This window comes from Anomaloglossus baeobatrachus, chromosome 9, assembly GCF_048569485.1.
Source record: "Anomaloglossus baeobatrachus isolate aAnoBae1 chromosome 9, aAnoBae1.hap1, whole genome shotgun sequence".
NCBI classification, from domain to species: Eukaryota; Metazoa; Chordata; class Amphibia; order Anura; family Aromobatidae; genus Anomaloglossus; species Anomaloglossus baeobatrachus.
The window spans coordinates 64874967-64897871 of record NC_134361.1 but is presented as its reverse complement, the minus strand read 5'-3'; the positions used below and the strand labels follow the sequence as shown (position 1 = coordinate 64897871).

The 22905-nt window shown below is 42.5% G+C and overlaps 1 protein-coding gene across 3 annotated transcripts in view; it reads left to right on the top strand.

Annotated features, from left to right (window-relative positions):
• Nucleotides 1-22905, top strand: part of MCF2 (MCF.2 cell line derived transforming sequence) — a 199036-nt gene that overhangs the window by 127426 nt on the left and 48705 nt on the right. For all 3 annotated transcript variants that reach the window (XM_075323774.1, XM_075323773.1, XM_075323775.1), the window contains 7 exons: nt 3129-3320; nt 5696-5867; nt 7240-7328; nt 15337-15425; nt 19260-19326; nt 20308-20423; nt 21770-21839. In XM_075323774.1, coding sequence (XP_075179889.1) covers nt 3129-3320; nt 5696-5867; nt 7240-7328; nt 15337-15425; nt 19260-19326; nt 20308-20423; nt 21770-21839 — 795 coding nt within the window. The remainder of the gene's footprint in view (nt 1-3128; nt 3321-5695; nt 5868-7239; nt 7329-15336; nt 15426-19259; nt 19327-20307; nt 20424-21769; nt 21840-22905) is intronic.

Sequence of the window (22905 nt, the reverse complement as noted above, 5' to 3'; positions counted from 1 at the left end):
CTACCTGGGATGTAGGGTGTGGTGGTGTGTGACCTGTGTCCCCTGGCTTGCCCAGGGCGACACATACACACCTTACATCTGAAATTTGCAGTGGGGAGAAAACCTCTAACCTCAAGAGGAAAGTGCAGCACAGAACTCCTGGCTTTAGAGAAGGTCTCGGCTCATCTTTTAATATGTCTATATAAAATGCCAGAAGGTAATTTTAGGTGGAATTTTTTTCGTTTAATTATGGTAAATTCTCATAGTAAAAATTTACTATCGTATTGAGTAACAATTGAAATAAAAAGTTAGGTTGTAGAAATATTTTATTCATGAAGGGGGTTGTTTCATAAATCAAGTACATTTTAGTCAATAGATCTTGGAATAATAATAATTTTGACAATTGGGTACGATAAACAAAAAATGTTCCTGTGCTGAGATAATCTTATATATGTGTCCCTGCTGTGTACTGTGTAATGGCCGTGTCTGACCATACAGGGATATGGTCTGATCACACCACAGCTCCTGGGCAGGAGAGGAATCAAAATAGTATAAAGACAATACAGCACAGGATCACAGCTGATTGTTTTGTGAGGTAAAATATGTTTTTAAATAGGCAGAGAAATGTTCTACCTCACAGAAATCAGCCTCTGCAATCCTGTACTGTCCTGTCTGTATACTCTAGAGTCCACACCTTGCCCAGGATATGTAATATGATCTGACAATGTTACTGTATGGGGTTTTTAAACTGGCAGATGTTTTACCTCCCAGAAATTAGCATCTGCAATCCCATGTTCTGTCTGCATACTCTTTTTAGACTCCACACCTTGCCCAGGAGATGTGATATGATCAGAACATGTTCCTGTATAGGGTTTTTAAATAGGCAGGGAAATGTTTTACCTCACAGAAATCAGCATCTACGATCCCATGCTGTCCTGACTGTATACTCTTTGAGTCCTCCCATGAGCATAAGCTGTGTCATGTGGTATGATCTGATCATGTCCCTGTATGGTCAGACACCCCCATTACACAGTACATAGCAGGAACACATATATAAGACCAAAGGAACATTTTTTTTTAACACATGCAATTGTGGAAATTAATATTATTCCAAGATCTATCAATTAAAACATGCATTGTTTGTGGGATAACCCCTTTAGGCCCTGTGCGCACTGGAAAACGGAATTTTCTTAAGAAAATTCCGCAGGGTCTGAAAGATTACCTCACCCAAGGTAAAAAACCGCGGCAAACCGCACCCGAAAACTGCATGTGGTTTGCCGCGGTTTGCTGCGGTTTTACCGCGGTATTGCCGCGGTTTTTTTTCCCGCGGTTTTGCCGCGGGTTGGTACATGTGTTTTAATGCATTCAATGCAATAAAGCACATTGAAAAAAAAAGTAATTTCCTTCTTACATAGATAGAGGGATAGATAGAGAGAGAGAGATATAGATAGAGGACAGATCAATCAACAATCGACACACTGCATTTCTCCCGAGCTGTAGTGTGTTCACATTACCAGCCGTGAGAAATGACCTGTAATTTCTTCTGCAGGTTCGTTACGAGGCTGCATTCAGTACAGTGTCAGTCGCTGCTGGATGCAAGCGCTGCGAGACCTCGGTGGATTATGCCGGAGCTGTGTGTTTGGGGGGGTTAATAAAGGGGTGAAAGAGGGGGCTTTTTTGTGTTTTATTTAAAATAAAGGATCTTTCAGTGTGTGTCTTTATTCACTTTACTTACAGGTTAATCATGAAAGCTGTCTCATAGACGCTGCCATGATTAAAGCCTGGACTTAGTGGCGGCGATGCGCTGCCATTAACTCATTATTACCCTGATTGCCACCGCATCACGGCAACAGGAAGAGTCGGGGACACTCCGGGACTGTTGCATAATGGATGCGACAGTCCCGGGGCAGCTGCGGGCTGATATTCTCGGCTGTGGGAGGGGGGGCATTAACCATGGCTCTCGCCCTCCCCAGCCTGAGAGTACCAGGCCGCCGCTGTGTGCTTACCTCGGCTGCACAGTAAAAATACGGCTGAGCACACGTGATTTTTTTTTTCATATGTCCGTTTGATTTCTATGTGTATTCTATATCTCTGTGTGTGAGTTTGATGTGTGTATGTTTACTATATGTCTGTGTCTGTGAGCTGTGTGTGTTTACTCTCTGCTCCGCTTCCTCTTCCTGTCATAATGACATCACTTTCATGCAAACCGCAGGCAGTGATGAACATTATGTCCCGAAACCGCGAAATACCGCAGGGAATAAAGCAGGAAAACGCAATGAACCGCACAGAATTTGCTGCCTGCGTTATTCCCTGCGGGATTTCATGATTACATTGCGGTCAATGGAGTGAAATGCCGCAGCGACGTGCGGAAAAGAAGTGACATGCAATTGTTTTTGCAGCAAAACATGCAGCTGTCAAAATCCACATAGTGCGCACAGCATTTTTTTTTTCCCATAGGATTTGCTGGTGAATCACTGCAGAGATGTTATGAACATAACATGCAGCGAAACATGCAGCAAATCCGCAGGAAATCCGCGGTAAAAAACGGCAAGTGCGCACAGGGCCTTAGTGATTATTAGACTCACTTAGTTGGTTGTGACCTTGATGGATTAAGCAAGGAATGCAAACAACTTTAGCATTATTAGTTCTCTTTTTCTATTAGCTGGTATGATGGACAGATTTTTTGTCCACCGGTTTTCTACATACAGTATATGTTGTGCTAAGGGCTCACGCCGGTTATGTTGCGCCTGTATTGTGTCTCCCGTGACGGTGTGTGCGCTCTCTTCAGTAATACTGTATGTTTCTGATTTCATACCGGGGCCTACAACATATTGTTCTGTTGGGTTAAGTATAAATCTGAAAAAAATAAGTGTACCAATGGAGCGCATGTGAGTGTAGATGTTTACTGCTGGTTCTTGGTTCTAGAGGAGAATAGCACAATACATATGAAATATAGACCTCCATGATAAAGAAGCGCCATGTACAAGCCTTGTGCTAGAGTAGATAGGCCTTACACGTAGTCTGAGGTCTCCTTGGTTGGCACTAGTTTTATACTTACTAAATGTTCAGGATGAAGTTTTTAATATCTGTTACTAAAAGTTTCTTCAAGGATTTTACCTTAAAAACTGATATATGTTGTTTTATTCCAGGCTCTTGAAAGCTGTGATAAAGGTGCATACTTTCTAGCTAACCAGCAAATGGACAAATGCCAGTCACGAGAGGGGGCTCAGAGGGCTCTTCACGATGTGGAGAAGTTTCTAGACAGCTCTGAGCTGGATTTAAGCTTTGATCCACAGTCCTTACAATATGATTTTGAGTCCATTCTGACGGATGAGTTGAAGGTAGCTGTTTTCATTTGTTATATATTCTATGGTGTGTGATTATGTCTATGTAGGCCTAAGCAGACTTTATATACATTGAAGTGAACATATTTTTGGCAGTCTTGGCTTGTGACCTACAACTTATAATGGCATAAGTAGGTTGTTCCATCAGGGCAATTTCCATTCTTATGCCTTGTTAGAGCATATGGATGTCAAACAGGGGGTCCCTTGTCTTCTGAACCTCCCTATGAGCCAAAGTGTAGAGCCACCAACATGCAACCGATGTGTGACCATCCAGATATAGTACTACGGCACATACAGTATATTAAAGGGGTTATTCAGTTCTTTAACCCCTTCACAACATCCACTGTCCAAGTACGGCGCAAATCGGAAGTGGTTGTATGGGACGGGCTCATGGGATGAGCCCACCTCTTACCCGGCAGGTTATGGCTGTGTATTACTGTCAGGGCCTGCCTCCAACAATCACGGGTGGAGTGGAGCCCTGCCTGCAATTTTTAACCTGTTGACTCCCGCTGTAAGGGGTACTTTGCACGTTGCGACATCTCTATTGCGATGTTGTCGGGGGTCAAATCGAAAGTGACGCACATCCGGCGCCAGTAACGACGTCGCAACGTTTAAAGCCGGGATGCACCGATAAGCGATTGCAAAAGCGTCGTAAATCGGTGATCTGTGTAGTGTCGGTCATTTTCATAATTTCGCTGCAGCTACAGGTACGATGTTGTTCCTCGTTCCTGCGGCAGCATACATCGCTGTGTATGAAGCCGCAGGAGCGAGGAACTTCTCCTTACCTGCCTCCACCGGCTATGAGGAAGGAAGGAGGTGGGCGGGATGTTTACGTCCCGCTCATCTCCGGCCCTCCGCTTCTATTGGCTGCCTTCCGTTTGACATCACTGTGATGCCGCACGACCCGCCCCCTTAGGAAGGAGGCGGGTCGCCGGCCAGAGCGACGTCGCAGGGCAGGTAAGTGCGTGTGAAGCTGCCATAGCGATAATGTTCGCTACGACAGCTATCACAAGTTACCGCATGTGCGACGGGGGCGGGTACTATCGCGCTCGGCATCGCCATCATCGGCTAGCGATGTCGCAGCGTGCAAAGTACCCCTTAAACTCTGACAATGGAATTTAACACACATCAGCCTGGAGATGCAGCATTCTAAGTTCTAAGTGCCCATCGATGCACCCTTGATGTGATCGAAGACCTCTGTGCTTGCTGTACTTGTGCTTCTTTGAAACCTGCCTATGGCCGGGCTTCAAAGGAGACCATGATTTTCACTATTTTCAGCAATGCTGTGGCATTATTGTATATGTCATAAGTGATCAGATGATCGCAGCTTCAAGTCCCCAAAGGGGACTACTAAGAACAGTAAAAAATTTTAAAAAAATATGAAAAGAGTTTAAATAGCAGAAAAGTTGAAATCACCCTCTTTTTGACCCATTAAAAATAATGAAAAAATAAAAAATACGCATATGGTATCGCCGCATTCAGAAGTCCAATCTATCAAAAGAACTCAACTGGTAAACACTGTTGAAAAAAAAAGCAACACCAAAATTAAGCAAAAAATGCTGTAACGAGCGATCAAAACGTCATATCTATCCCTATATGATATTAATAAAAACTGTGTCTGACCCTACAAAAAAATAAGTAATCACACAGCTCTGTCAACCAAAAAATGAACACATTATGGGTCTCAAAAAACGGTGACACAACCCAAATTTTTTTATGCTAACTTCAATTTCTTTTTCACCGCTAAAATAATGAAAACAGTGGACATGTTTGGTATCGCTGTAATTATACTGATAAAGCGAATCTTATTTCGAGATCATTTTTACCACAAAATGTTCACCTTAAAAAAATATCTACAGTAAAGTAAAATTAGATAGATAGAGATAGTAATGAGTGCTGGGAAACTAACATTACTGTGATAAAAGAATATATTAGCATTGCATATTGCTTAATAGTTAAATAGTTTAATAAGTAAAAGCCATTTTTGGATAAAATTTCCTAAACTGAAAAAAATATGCAGCTGTAGTTTCTTAATGAACACTCCTGAGATGGGAATTGATTTTGACCTACTTTCAGATTCATGTTTAACCTCTGCCAAAAAATAGTTCCGACATAATATATGTCTGAACCAGTTTCACAGCTAAAGGACAACATGAAAAGAGGGGAGTTTTTAAAAAAAAATTTGACTTAAAGAATAAATATTCTGCCTTCCGATAGAGAACAGTCTGATCCGGTCTGTGTCCACCTTCTGGAATTCCTTACACAATTTGACAGATCATTGTTATTTTTTAGAAAATTAGGACAGTATTTTCTCAGAATTTTTTGTCAATTTAGGAGCCTTCCTAAATGTTTGTATTTCTTTGATTTATTAGGCTCAAATCCAAGCCGTCCAAGCCAAGATTGAGAACGTCAGAGAACTGTTTGAAAATCGGCAAAGTTGTCTCAAGAAGTTGGCTGATAAGCAAGTGCGGCCGGTCCAGTTAGTCGCTCCTCGTCCTGAGAATCCCCCTAGAGCTAAATCGCCTCTTTTTTCTCCAAAGCATGGTAAATTGTTTACATAATGTCTGCACCTTGTACAGAATTAGATCCTGGATCTGCACGCTCTCAGGATGGTCCCCATATATCGTATCTGCACTATATTAACAGCAGATTTCTAGCTCCTTCCAGAGAGGCACAAACTCTAATCCCTCCCGAAAATGGTGCACTACAGATCACACAGTGACTTCCTTTTGCACCATTATAGTCAATGGCCTCGTTGCCGCATACGTCTGAAACCCGTTTTGCAGGGGGTTCAGCTGGAAGCACCAACAGAACCACTAAACAGAGAGCGGAACGCAGTGTGAAAGCGGCCCTAGGCTAAATACCTTTCTGTTTGTTGAGAATTAGACCCCGATTCATCAGAATTCCAACATAAATTGCTTTGAACTGTCTCCAAATGTTTGCAAAATTTGGAGTTACACAAAAAATTTGGTGACTGTTGTTGTTTTCATGCCAGTTTCTCTATGCTCCACCAAAATGGGCAGAGTTAGGGAGGGATAGGGGGGCGGCAATGGGGGCACAGATCGTCATGATGAGCTGGGGTATTATCTATGCAAGAAATCTCACTCCAGACTATGGCTTTATACATTTATACATAACTAGCTGTAGTACCTTGGCATTGCCCGGGATAGTAACTGTCTCTCTGTCTCTCTCCCAGTCTCTGTATGTGTGTCTCTGTCTGTCTGTCTCTCTGTCTGTCTCTTTGCTTGTCTGTCTGTATCTATGTCTTTCTCTCTCTGTTTCTATCTCTCTGTCTGTATTTGTATCAGTCCATCTGTCTCCATCTCTGTGTCTGTCTGTCTCTCGCTATCTCTGTCTCTATGTGTGTGTCTGTCTGTCTCTCTCTTTCCCCGTCTGTCTCTTTCCAGGTCTGTCTCTTTCCAGGTCTGTCTCTTTCCCCGTCTGAGGCTGTTATTTTTGCAAAAGGAGGATCTACAACATATTAATGTCACTTTTATGTTGAGGTGCCCATACTTTTGCACCGGTCAAATTTTGTTTAAATGCGGATTGCACATTTTCTGTTAGTACAATAAACCTCATTTCAATCCATAAATATTACTGAGTCCATCAGTTATTAGATATATGAAACTGAAATAGCTGTTGCAAAAACACAAATTGTTGTAAAGAAAAAAGGTTAACATTAATAGGGGTGCCCAAACTTTTTCATATGACTGTAAATCTTGAAATGAGATTGATTAGCCATTTCTTAGCTTAGTTGGCAATAATTGTAACCTTCTCACGATGTTATATTACATAACGTGTATGTAAAGATGACCACACTGTATGTACCTTCTGCTCGCTCCCACATTTCCATTCTTAATTTTTTTTTCTAATAACCGGACAATTGTAATAAAGTCTACTTTATTTTGAAATAAAGGTATGGATTTCAATTCAAGTCTGAAGTTTTCATTTGACATAACATTGCCTGGGAAAAGGACCACGAGAAAAATGCAAACTTCTCGCAAGGTAACAAAATGCACACGTCGAGAATCTATGTGAAATATGCAAATCCTCGAGAAAAACCTTAAATTGATTTGAAAAGTGCACAAACCTTTTATTATCCATGTGAAATGCAATGTTGTATTTAAATAAACACATCCATTGGGTTTTCTATTAATTAAATGTGTGTATATGTGCATGTAATGTAGTGTGAGTGTTAAAATGAACCGGTCAGCTACAATATGCACCCAGAACCACGAGCAGTTCTGGGTGCATATTGCTAATCCCTGCCTAAAATGGGCTTTACACGCTGCGATCTCGCTAGCGAGATCGCAAGCGATCGTACCCACCCCCGTCGGTTGTGCGACACGGGCAAATCGCTGCCCGTGCCGCACAACCTCGCTTACCCCCGTCACACGGACTTACCTGCCCTGCAACGTCGCTCTGGCTGGCAAACCACCTCCTTTCTAAGGGGGCGGTTTGTGCGGCGTCACGGTGACGTCACACGGCAGGAGTCCAATAGAAGCGGAGGGGCGGAGATGAGTGGGACGTAACATCCCACCCACCTCCTTCCTTCCTCATTGCCGGTGGAGGCAGGTAAGGAGATGTTAGTCGCTCCTGCAGTGTCACACACAGCGATGTGTGCTGCCGCAGGAACGAGGAGCAATATCGCTAATAAGCAGAAAACGATTTTTTGTTTCAGGACGACCTCTCCGCGGCAAATGATTTTGACCTCTTTTGCGATTGTTTAAGGTCGCTCGTAATTGTCACACACTGCGATATCGTTAATGACGCCGGATGTGCGTCACAAACACCGTGACCCCGACGATAATTCATTAACAATATTGTAGCATGTAAAGCCCGCTTAACTGTCCCTGTATCTAGTAGCATAGATAAAAAGATCAATCCCATATGATATGCTAATGAGGCCAGCGACTAGTCCCAAGGGCGTTACTTCTCTTGGCTAGTTGGCCCCCTTAGCATGTTAGTACGCCCCTGTGAGTGTGGCAGCATGCTAACGAATGCGCAGAATCAGAGGATGGTCGCGCATACCTCTCTGCTGCCATCGCGTCCGAGTCCTGGATATCGGCTCTGTGCGCATGATCCCAGACTTTCGGACATGCGCACTATGAAGCCGGGAATATGAGTCTTGGCTTCAAACCCATGTAGTGCATGTCGGATCATCCTCGGCCTGTTGTCTCTCCTTGCTCTGCTGTACACCCCGTCACAGTGCGCATGACCGAAAGTCATGCGCACTGAGCCAAAATCCAGGACTTAGACACAATGGCAACAGAGGTGAGCGCGACCATCCTCTGATGCTGTGCATTCATTAGCATGTCAGCACAACCACAGGGGTGTACTAACATGATAAGAGGGCCGACTATCTAAGGGAACTAACGCCCTTGTAATTAGTCGCTGGCCTCATTAGCATATGGTAAAACATCTTTAGAAATATTTTTTCTAAAGATCTCTTTATCTATGCTACTAGATACAGGGATAGTTAGGCAGGGATTAGCAATATACACCCAGAACTGCTCGTGGCTCTGAGCGCATATTGCACCTGACAGGTTCACTTTAATGTACTCATCTACTACCCCTTTCTCCAGTGTCCAGTGTCGTTCTGCTCCTCTTCTCAGTGACGTCACCGCTCCGCAGACTGTCCATGTCACACTGCGCTTTGCGTAACACAGAAGTTTTTTTATAATATAAATCTATGGAACGGCAGAACAAGGCTTGATAGACACACATCGACTGAGCCAGCTAGTCTGAAGAGTGGTGATGTCAATGAGAAGAGGAGCAGAATGGTGCTGGATACCAGAGAAAGCAGTGGTAGATGAGTATATTAATACACTCCCACTACATTAAGGCCCCTTTCATATGTGTGTATAAAACACATACGTGAAAAACCATTACTGGTGTCATCAGTGTTTTCAATCAGTGTGTCATCAATGTGCCATCCATGTATTATTCGTGTGTCATCCGTGTTTGGTTAAATAAATACAGATATTACAAAGCTTCTCCTACACTTTCAATGTTGAACACGTAGAGCACACAGACGATACACGGATGGCACATGTATTTTGTATGTGTTTTTCCTGCACCCATAGACCATTTTGGCCCTTGCCATCTGTGCTGCAAAAAAACCCCAGATATGTGAAGAATACCATAGGTCATAATGGGTACGTGTAGTATCCATGAAAAAAAACCCAGATGTCACATGCACAGGAAACACGGACATGTGGAGGAGGCCTTACATGCATATACACACATGTATTTAATAAAAAACTTAATGCGAGTGCTCCTTTAATCTTGATCTACTGGTTCACTTGACCACAGAGCAGGGCGGAGGGGAGGCACAGCATGGTTATGTATGAAGAAGTCATGGCTGTCACAAAAAAATAGCTGTTGGCTATACTTCTACAGCTGACAACAATCCTTCCCGACTGCCCCTGACACTGCTGAGTGCTCTTCTGTTCTATATGAGGACAACAGATCAAACCAAACTACTGCAAGATGTCTCTGCCAGTAGATCTACCTGGAGAATAAAATTATTGGGCGTTTGGGGTCATACTTCCAATTTGGTTGGCCAATCCCACCGAAATCGTCAGGTTCCACCCAAATTAATCTAATGTGCATAGTAGTCTTAAAGGAGTGTCCTCAAGCTTAAAAGTTATCCCCTAAGTATAAGGGATAACTTTCCAATTGCTGGGGGTCCAACCATCGTAACAATCAGAGCTTTACAGAGTCCAAGCTGAATGGAGCGGAGGTTGATTTTGCACACACTACCTTTTCATTCATTCTGATATGAGGCCAAAAATCAGTTGATGGTTGCGCTCAGCAATCTCTGGCACTCTCGTTCTTCAAAGACCCAGTTTTAGGAATTGGTGGGGGTCATGGTGGTCAAACCCCCCAGCCATTGAAAAGGTATTAGGGATAACTCCTAAACTTGAGAACAACCCTTTAAATTCAGGTATTACCACTACTTTGGGGTCCTGGACAAAGTTAACAAGGCATGTGACAAAAATTTGCAGCAAAATCTTCTTTTCAGCAGATTATATATATATATATATATATATATATATATATATATATATATATATATATATATATATATAATCTATCTGATTTCTTCTAGGTCATCTTAACTAATAATCAATAAAATATAGATCAATATTAAGAAGGTTTTGCCAATACTGCAAACTTTTTAGCTATCAATACATTTATTGGATTAGTTATCACTCATGGTATTATATATACCGGTACTTTCATTATTTGATTCTTACAGTATTTCTTCTGTAATATTTTCCCTAATGTTATGAACACTTTAGCAGAGAATACTGGAGTTGATAATAATGGGTTTTATTTAATGGAATAATTACTCTCCTATATACATTAAAGCGGGCTTTACACGCTACAACATCGCTAGCAATTGCTAGCGATATCGAGTGTGTAAGCACCCGCCCCCGTCGTGCATGCGATATCGTGTGTTCGCTGCCGTAGCAAACATTATTGCTACGGCAGCGTCACACGCACTTACCTGGTCGGTGGCGTCGCTGTGACCGCCGAACAATCCCTCCCTTATGGACGTTTGGCATCACAGCGACATCACCGCGACGTTACTAAGCGGCCGGCCAATCAAAGCGGAGGGGCGGAGATGAGCGGAACGTAACATCCCGCCCACCTCCTTCCTTCCGCATTGCGGCCGGCAGCAGGTAAGGAGACGTTCCTCCTGCGCAGGAGCGACGAACAACATCGATAATCAACCATTACCATTTTTTGGTTTTGGGACAACCTCTCCATGGTGAACGATTTTCACCATTTTTGAGGTCGCTTAAGAAGGCTGATAAGTGTCACACGCTGCGACATCGTTAATGACGCCGGATGTGCGTCACTAACAACGTGACCCCGACTATAAAACATTAACGATATAGTAGCGTGTAAAGCACCCTTTAGGCTTTAAAACTCTTCTCACAGATACATATCTTCAGATACACATAAACATTGTATAAATTGTTTTAGTTTTCTATTATTTTAATAATATTTCAAAGTTTCCGAGAGTCCAAATTGGAAAAACCCATCAGTGTCCTCTCAGTCTGTTTAGTGCGGATCAGATATTTCCAGCAGGATATTATAAAATGATTATTAAACTCCAGGGTATGTTCTAATTACATATAATTAATGGTTAACAACAGAATGTTTGCAGGTCTTAGAGCTGTACATATAAAATGTGCACACAAGTATAAAATGTATACCTTAAGAAATAAGGAACTGTACAAAAGCTTATAGTATTTGGGAAAAGAATTCTATCCATGATGGGTATAATTATGTAATGTTCTTAGGCTGTGTGCTGTTGTTTCAGTACAATAAGTGTTTTATCAGCAGGAAATTATCACTGCCTGGACTAGGTATCTCGTGACACCTAGTCCAACCCCGCCCCCAGCACTGATTAGCAGCTTACTTTAAATATACAATGTGTCATGATCCAGGCTGGCTTTTCCCTGCTGTGCTTACACCCAGCTTTGGCCTGGTTATGTGAGGGGTTAACGTTCCTTGCCTCATTCTGGATCACAGGATGCTATATCTTGCCTCTTTACCTATGGGTCAGTGCCAGTAATATTTCTGTCTTGTAGCTTGTATACTGGCTTTGGTGACTTTTCCCGATCTGTCCTGCCTCCCTGCTACTGTGTCCTGACTCCTGACTTATTTCTTCCCCTGTTCTTTTGCCTGTCCCAGTCCCTGACTTCCCACTCCTGTCTGCTGTTTGTGTTTCCCTATGTATGCATGTATGTATGATCTCTTGGCTTCCGACTCGGTTCTGTTTTCTGACTTGATTTTGATACTTCCTTTGCAGTGACTTGACTTTCCTGGCTAGACCCTGACTGTTTGACGACTCTATTGCCCCCTGGTGGTTTGCCTGTTAACTGCCTGCTGAAATTACTCTGCTGTACTTCAGCCTCCTTTCTGTTACAGTGTGACTTTGTCTCTCAATTAACTACTCTGCTGCCACCTAGTGGGGAATACACTGTACTACGTCTTACTACCCCTTTGTACAGACAGTGTGACACAATGTACACAGAAAGCTGAGTTATGGTGGGGTTAGCTTTCTGAACTCTGCTACACCTACCAGAAGGAAAAAATGCAAACACTTTTAAATCAGCTGTATGGTTGAAGGACCTCTCTTGCTGCAAAAATAGTAGAAGAAAATTCTTTTATTGGACAATGTGATTAGTTGCTTTTTTTTTTTTACTTGAAATTTCGTCAGTATGACGTAGACGTGCATTGTCCAATAAAAGATCCTTCTACTATTTGGGCAGCAAAAGATGTTCTTGCAGCCGCTCAGCCTATTTTAAAGTGTTTTGATTTTTTTCCTTCTGGGGAATTTTACCTGCAGGGTCTCCTTAGGTGGCAAGGCAGCAGCCACCATTGATACCACGCTATCCTCTAGATTAGCCTTACCATATCTTCATTTTACCTTTTAGGCTAAAGACACACATCCGGCTTTTCTCCCGTTTGTTGGATCCGGCGCGCTCCCGTACAGTGTATACAGTACAGTGACTGCGCTGCAACTTCCTGGTCACATGCTCCGGTCACATGACAGCATAAGACCGGAGCTTGTTGCGCAGCGACTGTACTGTATACACTGTATTGGAGCGCACCGGATCCGAAAAGCGGGAGAAAAGCCGGATGCGTGTCCTTAGCCTTATCCTTCTCTGATAGGGTCACCACCTTATTTTGTGCGCTTGGTCCCTCCACTTTTTATTACATCTAAAATCTCTGATTGTATCACAACTGCTGCACCCAGTAAACGAATAGATCACTGGATCAGGGTCTCCTTTCCTACTTTTAAGCTGCTCTCACTTGAGGTAGCAAAAACCTGCTGACAGATTCCCTATAAGGGCTCTTTTCCACCTGCGATTTTCATGTGCGAGTGCAATCTGATAAAACATCGGATTGCACTCGCACCAGTGTTAATCAATGTGTCCTCTTTCCTGTTATTTCACGACACAAATCGTGCTCTCGGTTCAGTCGCAGCATGCTGCGTTTTGCACCAAGACTCAGCTCACGCGCCCCCATACAAGCCTATGGGAGCATGTGAAACATCGTACTGCACTCGCATGTTGTGCTACTGCAGTGCTATATATGCAGAGACAGACAGCGGAGGAGATGGGAGAAAGTGCTCCCTCCATATTCTATGAGGCTCTGATACCATCACAAGATTGCAGCACAGTCGCATGACCCTCGGCTGACACCCGCAGCAGAGGGTCATTAGCATATCGCTTCCAGTGCTCTCGCATCGGAAGCGGTACGCAAGTGGAAAAGAGGCCTAATAGTGTGTTTGACCACACTGGATACATCACACTTTACATATGCACTGAATGATCTGTAAAAAAAATCGTTCAGTGTGAATAGCTACCATTGTTCCTGGTAATGGCTTATTTACTCTGTCGAGAATGATGAAGTTTTATGCAGCAGAAAGATAATTTCACTCAATGGTTGAGCGCTTTGCTCATTCCTCGTGTTATCGGTAGCTCGTTTAGACTTCAAGATTATCATGAAACTAGCGTGACAAGGAATCTGATGGCCTAAGTAGACCTTGAGGTCACGGTGCATATTTTACCTGTTTCATCCTACCCAAGACCCTTCTTCAGAGCTAGAGAAAAAAATATGTTTTTGCATCATATATCTACCATATATGCGCTCCTGTTTTTCCCTGGAGTGAATGAAACATCCCTACTCTATCGGACAACATCTGCTTTAGTAAGGAATCTGTTGGCTAGTGATATGTTCACCTTCTATCTATGGTGTTGTCATGTCCCCACCAGAGTCCGCTCCTGTGACTTCTGCTCCGATCACCAGGCGTCGCCGTGTTCCTGCCGTGGATGGTGCTGGTGATGGGAGAGGAGTCGTGCCCGTGGCCCTGCTGAGCGCAGGCTCCGCTCATCCACTAGGCTGGGTTTCCCTGGAACTTGCAGTACCACTGGCTGACTGTAGGTGGCATGTGTCTTCCAGCTGAAGTTGCCATCATTCACCTGCAGCCAATGGGAAGACACCACACCCTTCTTATTCCCCCTCCTGTCATCTGACCACTGCCAGAGATAGTTCTATTCCTGGTTCCTGTGTTATTTATATAGTGATTTCTGTGTGCTGATCTCTGCTTGTTTCCTGACTACCTCTCCTGCCTGCTGTTTATGTACCTCGCTGCTTGATCCGGATTTGACGACTGCTTGTTTTCTGATTACATCCTTGCCAGACGATTCTGTCCCTGTTCTGCAATTCTTGGTTTGACCCTGCCTGACGACTACTCTCTCAGACTGCAGTCTTCCACAGGTAGTGATCTCCAGGGCCCTGTGTAATTCCAAATCCCTGTATAGGGATTAAAGGGTTTCAGGGTTCTGGGGGTCCTGCTGGGTGAGTGGCTTCCCTCTAGCCTGTCCATTACAGCCCGTCTTGAGTCTGTGGATCCAGGCAGGCGTTACAGGTGTTCAGTAACTTACTTAGTGGTGTATTCATCGCCAGTCTTTGATGGCCCATTTGATATATGTTTTTTCTTTAATGATCTTTTACAACCTTAAGTCAAAGTAGTATCTGATCTTTTATGGTCCAGTTGGGAAACAATCCTAGCGTGCATTTAGACGACCGTATAAATCTGACCGATATTCTACCACAATGCTCGGACTATCCGCGACTCTCCCAACCCTAGTGTGAAAGCTTCATATACTTCTATACAACTGTCATTCTTGGGACGGGACTGCCACGGAAAGCCTGAGTACGGTCAACCAATCTCCGTCCAATTTACACGGTCATCTAAATCTACCCTTATAGAGAGTCTGTCAGTTACTTTAACCATGGAAAATTTCAGAAATTTCAGAATTACATCACATATTCAAGAACACATCAAACGAGAGCCAAAATCAAGCACTTGTGAAATGTAGTTTGCAAAGTCATGTAACTGTAGGTTTCATGTAAATTGATATAGTAAATATGAACAATGTTCTATTTTTTTGTGTGATTTTTTTTTTTCCTCTCATTTTAGATTGAAGTGATGCATGACTATCAAGAGAAGAGAAACTCATTGCAATTCTTTATCTCAGAAAGCGAGGACAGTTTGGATATACTGAAAGGGTAATTGTTCCTTTCTTTTTCTATAAAGAATTTGACAAAGTAACAATCAACAATCTTCAATCCGGTTTTACAAAAAAAAAATCTGATCAGTATTGAGTAAAAGTAAAGGCTGAGTAGAAGGACACAAAGTGAGGAAAAAGGAATTTGCTCATCATGTGGTCAACCTTGACCAAAATTAGGAATCTGTTGTTAGAGAGTATGAAGTTATAATTTGTTGGTTTCTAATCAAGAATTAGTTCTAGGGATTGACGATTCAATCATTGCCTACCGACCCTCTGAAATTTGTTTTTACAAGTGCAGATCCAGGTTCACATACAGTCATATGAAAAAGTTTGGGCACCCCTATTAATGTTAACCTTTTTTCTTTATAACAATTTGGGTTTTTGCAACAGCTATTTCAGTTTCATATATCTAATAACTGATGGACTGAGTAATATTTCTGGATTGAAATGAGGTTTATTGTACTAACAGAAAATGTGCAATCCGCATTTAAACAAAATTTGACCAATGCAAAAGTATGGGCACCCTTATCAATTTCTTGATTTGAACACTCCTACTTTTTACTGACTTACTAAACCACTAAATTGGTTTTGTAACCTCCTTGAGCTTTGAACTTCATAGGCAGGTGTATCCAATCATGAGAAAAGGTATTTAAGGTGGCCACTTGCAAGTAGTTCCCCTATTTGAATCTCCTATGAAGAGTGGCATCATGGGCTCTTCAAAACAACTGTCAAATGATCCGAAAACAAAGATTATTCAACATAGTTGTTCAGGCGAAGGATACAAAAAATTGTCTCAGAGATTTAAACTGTCAGTTTTCACTGTGAGGAACATAGTAAGGAAATAGAAGAACACAGGTACAGTTCTTGTTAAGCCCAGAAGTGGCAGACCAAGAAAAATATCAGAAAGGCAGAGAAGAAGAATGGTGAGAATAGTCAAGGACAATCCACAGACCACCTCCAAAGACCTGCAGCTTCATCTTGCTGCAGATGGTGTCAATGTGCATCGGTCAACAATACAGCGCACGTTGCACAAGGAGAAGCTGTATGGGAGAGTGATGCGAAAGAAGCCGTTTCTGCAAGCACGCCACAAACAGAGGCGCCTGAGATATGCAAAAGCACATTTGGACAAACCAGTTACATTTTGAAAGAAGGTCCTGTGGACTGATGAAACACAGATTGAGTTGTTTGGTCATACAAAAAGGCGTTATGCATGGAGGCAAAAAAACACGGCATTCCAAGAAAAGCACTTGTAATCCACAGTAAAATTTGGTGGAGGTTCCACCATGCTTTGGGGCTGTGTGGCCAATGCCGGCATCGGGAATCTTGTTAAAGTTGAGGGTCGCATGGATTCAACTCAGTATCAGCAGATTCTTGACAATAATGTGCAAGAATCAGTGACAAAGTTGAAGTTACGCAGGGGATGGATATTTCAGCAAGACAATGATCCAAAACACCGCTCCAAATCTACTCAGGCATTCATGCAGAGGAACAATTACAATGTTCTGGAATGGCCATCCCAGTCTCCAGACATGAATATCATTGAAAATCTGTGGGATGATTTGAAGCGTGCTGTCCATGCTCGGCGACCATCAAACTTAACTGAACTGGAATTGTTTTGTAAACAGGAATGGTCAAATATACTTTCATCCAGGATCCAGGAACTCATTAAAAGCTACAGGAAGCGACTAGAGGCTGTTATTTTTGCAAAAGGAGGATCTACAAAATATTAATGTCACTTTTATGTTGAGGTGCCCATACTTTTGCACCGGTCAAATTTTGTTTAAATGCGGATTGCCCATTTTCTGTTAGTACAATAAACCTCATTTCAATCCAGAAATATTACTCAGTCCATCAGTTATTAGATATATGAAACTGAAATAGCTGTTGCAAAAACCCAAATTGTTATAAAGAAAAAAGGTTAACATTAATAGGGGTGCCCAAACTTTTTCATATGACTGTATATATATATATATATATATATATATATATATATAAAAGAGCCGTTGTGATTACTCGTGGTTACTCGCTAATCCCTCCCCTCCATGTGACGTCATCACAGCCGAGCCGTACCACACAAACTCGTATGTACCGCCACCGCCTCCTCCTCTCCTGCCACGCCTCCTCTCCTGTGGATCCGCCCACCTGCTCCTGGCCGCATTCCCGAGCTTCACGCACCCGCTGCCTGCCGTGCACCCTCCGGGAAACCCACCAATATTCAAGGCTGCAGTGTAGTGTCACCGTGATTAACCCGTCATGATGATTAACCCTTACACCGCCAGCATGCTGGGAAAGCCTTTGGAGGGGAAGGACAGCTGTATACAATTGTGGGGAGGGGAGCTGTATACTCTTGGGGGGAGAGCTGTATACCTGGGAGGTGAGCTGTATACCCTTGTGGGGAAAGCTGTATAATCTTGGGGGGAGCTGTATACCCTTGGGCTGGAGGATCTGTATACCCTTGGAGGGAGGGGAGCTGTATACCCTTGAAGGGAGAGCTGTATACCCTTTGGAAGGAGGACAGCTGTATACGTTTGGGGGGAGCTATATACCAGGGAAGTGACCTGAATACCCTTGGGGGGAGGAGAGCTGTATACCCTTGAGAATGAGAGCTTTAAACTTGTGGGGGGAGCTATATACCAGGGAGGTGAGCGGTATACCCTTTCAGGGGAAGAAAGCTGTATATCCTTGGGGGGAGGACTGTATACCAGGGAGGTGAGCTTGATACCCTTGTTGGGGAAGAGAGCTGTATAACCTTGGGGGAGAGCTGTATACCCTTGGGGAGGAGAGTTGTATACCCTTGGGGGAGGGAACCTGTATACCCTTGGGGGAAAGCTGTATACCCTTTAGGGGAAGGACAGCTTTACACCCTTGGGGAGGGAACACAGCTGTATACCTTTGGGTGGAGCTGTATACCAGGGAAGTGAGCTGTATACCCTTGGGGGAGGAGAGCTGTATACCCTTGAGTCGAGTGTTAGCTGGCTGAGAACAGCTAGTGTATATATAAAAATATATATATATGGAAAGGTTATCACTACAAAACCAAGTAGAGAATTTGAAAGAATATGTAAAATGCAAAAATCTTCCTTCTTTTAAGTCTTAAAGAGGTTTTCCATTACTAATGTGACATCCTTTCTTTAATCCTAACTCTTCCTAACTAATACTTTCCTAATGTACTTGTTAACGAGGTTTTCCACTACTAATGTGATCCCTTTTCTTTTATCCTAACTCTTCCTAACTAAAACTTTCCTATTCTACTTCTTCTGTCCATTCTGCTCCTTCAAGCTGCAGACCAGAATTAGACTAACTGAGCATGGCTCATCACTGGTGGGGGCTGAGAGGACAGAGAATTGTTTTCTGAGTATGTGTGCTGAGACTGTTATCACTCACAGAGAAGCAGTCCACACCAGTGACATGCCCTGTCCAGTTGGTTCATTCTGGTCTGCAGTCGGAAGGATCAAATGTACAACAACAATAAAGGTATTTGCAAGCCTCTTAGAGATAAGCTTAGGGGAGCCGAGTAGATAGAAGAAGTATAATAGGAAAGTGTTAGTTAGGAAGAGTTAGGATAAAAGAAAAAAGATCACTTTGGTAGTGAAAAACCTCATTAATAATCAAAATATAATATGGGTCATTAGCTAAAGTAAAAAGAAAAAGAAGTGAGATCATATCCAATGTATTGGAATTAAATAAGTACTGTTTGAAATGCATCATTTGCTGTGGTCTCATAGAAATGTTGACTTTCCTGCCTTTGTTTTACACTTCCTTTTACTGGAAACGTTGTTTTTCCAAATGGCATAAAATGTAATAGATTTTACCTGATTTTGCTTTGTTTCAGACACGTCATCCATGAGCTAGTAGAAACTGAGAGGATTTATGTAGAAGAGCTTTACACTATTTTACTGGTATGTCACCGTTGGATTTGTGGTACTGTTTTAGGGGTGATGTAGTTGTCAGGGATTGGTATGAGGTACAATGGGGTTGATAAATGCTACTGTTATGAGGCTAATGTGGTTTACAGTTGTGTCGCTGTGATATCTGTAAAATGGACATTTTAAATGCCAGTAGTGCACACAGCGAAATGTATAGTCTCCTTACTGTCTCCAATTTGTAATGGTTGTTTCCGCAGTTCTGAAGGCCACATTGGGGTAAATAAGAAGTTTTAGTTTGGCTGGCACCATCTAGAGTCTTGGAAAATGTCACCTTGATGAATTACATTGTCATTTTGAATCAGTTTTTAACCCAGACACCAAATGAATGAATTAATTTCCTGAAATTTGCAAGCCCCCACAAATTAGAACACTGGAATTTGATTTCCAAGGGTCACAAAACCTTAAGACACCACCAGATTATAAGACTGACCCATTTTTTCCCCTTTTTTGCTCTCAATTTGGGGTGTGTCTTATAATCTGGTGCATTTTATAAACCGAAAAATACGGTATATTTTTGCACACTTCCTTATTGTAGTAGTTCCATATTAGAACGTTGACGCCACCAAGATACCGCAGTTGGTTACCATTCATTGTCTTTTAACCAGATAGGTTGATTTGACTGAGACATTTATAAGGTTGTGTTTACATGAAAGTTTTCAAAATTAGTTCACTAAACACCTATGAAACCTATGAAAAGAGTGTTATGCATATGTTTTAAGGTCAATTGGAGGTTTTTCAGTTTTTGGATCGTGGCAGATTTATTCTCTGCAATTTGGATTTTTCTTTTAATTCGGTAAAACTGGTGAAATTGAATTTCAAACAGTCGCCCAACTTGACTCTTAACTTTTTTCCAAATAAAGCGTCTTAAAGTTGGCAAGGAGAACCTAGGTAGTAGATTATAGGAACTTACGGTACTTTTTTTGTTATATTAAAATTATCTGTTTCTTCCTCAAGGGCTATAGATCTGAGATGGAAAACCCAGAAATGTTCCATTTTTTGCCATTAACCTTAAGGAACACAAAGAATATTCTGTTTGGAAATATGCCAGAGATATATGATTTCCATAACAAGTAAGATTGTTTGGATCATTATGTACTTAACAATACGCTCTTCATGGCTGTACATATATTATGTACATAGAAAAAGTCTTAGGGGCACTTTGCACACTACGACATCGCAATCCGAGCACGATAGTCCCCGCCCCCATCGCAGCTGCGATGTCTTGTGATAGCTGCCGTAACGAACATTATCGCTACAGCAGCTTCACATGCACTCACCTGCCCTGCGATGTCGATCTGGCCGGCGACCCGCCTCCTTATTAAGAGGGCGGGTCGTGCGGCATCATAGCGACGTCACACGGCAGGTGGCCAATAGAAGCGGAGGGGCGGAGATGAGCAGGACGTAAACATCTTGCCCACCTCTGTCCTTCCGCATAGTCGGCGTGAGCCGCAGTGACGCAGGTAGGAGATGTTCCTCGCTCCTGCGGCTTCACACACAGCGATGTGTGCTGCTGCTGGAGCGAGGAACAACATCGTACCATCGCAGCAGGATAATTATGGAATTCCCCGACACTACACCGATGATACGTTTACGGCGATTTTGCGCTCGTTAATCGTATCATCTAGGATTTACACACTACGATGTCGAGAGCGACGCCGGAAGTGAATCACTTTCGACATGACCCCACCGACATCGCACCTGCGATGTCGTAGTGTGCAAAGTGCCCCTAAGATCTTTGAGTTCACCCAATTAAAAATGGACAGGAGAAACAGGAAGCTTGACCACAAAGGCACTCACTCCACAAGGTATATAAAGGGTTAAAAAACAATTTTATTTGTGTACAAAATATTAAAACCAACAATAACGAACATGATAAAGTGCACAAAGTGTGATAAAGCACCAAAGACAACAAGCAATACCCAGTTGGTCTTCCTATAAAATTATTTATAATGAATTTTCCATAAGGTTCACAGGGATTGGATCTATATAAAAATTTGAATATCAGGCCGTTTACTTCATATCAAAAAACACTGGAATTCAAACATTACAGTACAGACTTAATAACCTAATCATCAGAGGATAATATAGTACACTGATACTAGTACCTATAAGTCCTTGACTGGACCCCAGTTTGGGGCAGCAAAAAAAAAAAAATCCTGACCCAGTAGTCAAAAGATCCAGATCCACTGATCTAACTATACACAATCCCTGTAATGATAAATACTTAGCTTATAATAAGGAAGACCTGGCCCAACGCGTGTCGCTTAGAGCAGCTTTATCAGGGGCAAGGAGTGTCCAATTAAAAATGGGACAGGAGCAGAAACAAAAGTGTTGAGTTTATGTTTTTCTTCAGAATAGATAGTTCATCAAAATTTCCTAATTTAATATACATTTTTTTCTGTTTGACTTTAAACAGAGTATTTCTCCTCAACCTTGAAAGCTGCATAGGAGCACCGGAAAGAGTTGGTTATTGTTTTTTGGAAAGGGTAAGTAAATATTTTATTAAGAGAAGATTATAAGTACCGTATATCAAGGTTTGTTAACTTACTTTCGGCTCTTCTAACAAATAAACTACAATGAGTTTATGTATCTCAGCTACATCTTAGGCCTCCTTCACACGTCAGTGATTATTGTAGGTATGACGTCTGTTTTCATACGTATCGGAGACATGGACATGCGCAGACCCACTAAAATCAATGGTTCTGTGAACATATCAGTGTTTTCACAAGGAATGTGTGTCCCTATGGAGCACACGGGTGTCCGTGTGTTCCACTCGGAGAAAAGTCTGTTTTTCTCCGGCAGCACTGATGTCACACAGATCACACACTGATGTCATCCGTGTGACACATACCAGAGAAAATACGTCTTTGAAATAAAATTATGTTCTATACTCACCTGTATCCAGTGATGCTGTTTTTGGTGCTGCTGTCACTTGCTTCCAGGCCCACTCATTATACTCATGAATATTCACTGCTCCACAGACCCAGAAGCATCAGTACCGGAGACATCAGCACCAGGGACAGGTGAGTAAAAAGTTCCTGCTCTCCGTGTGCTATCACGGATCGCACATGGTGAACACTAGTGTGCCAAAATCATGGCACATGGATGGCCATATTCACCTACAGCAGAGCCATGCAAAATTCACTGCACTGCGGACCCAGAAGCATCAGCACCGGAGACATCAGCACCATGGACAGGTGAGTAAAAAGTTCCTGCTCTCCGTGTACTATCATGGATAGCACATGGTGAACACTAGTGTACCAAAATCACAGCACACAGATGGCCATATTCACCTTCATCACATCTGTGCAAAATTCATTGCACCGTGGACCCGGAAACATCAGCACCGGAGACATCAGCACCAGGGACAGGTGAGTAAAAAGTTCCTTCTCTCCATGTGCTATCATGGATAGCACATGGTGAACACTAGTGTGGCAAAATCACAGCACACAGATGGCCATATGCACCTTCAACACATCCGTGCAAAATATCAATGTTTTGCATGGACGTGTCTTTTTCTCACTCACTTTCTCATTTATCCTTTCTTTGTGA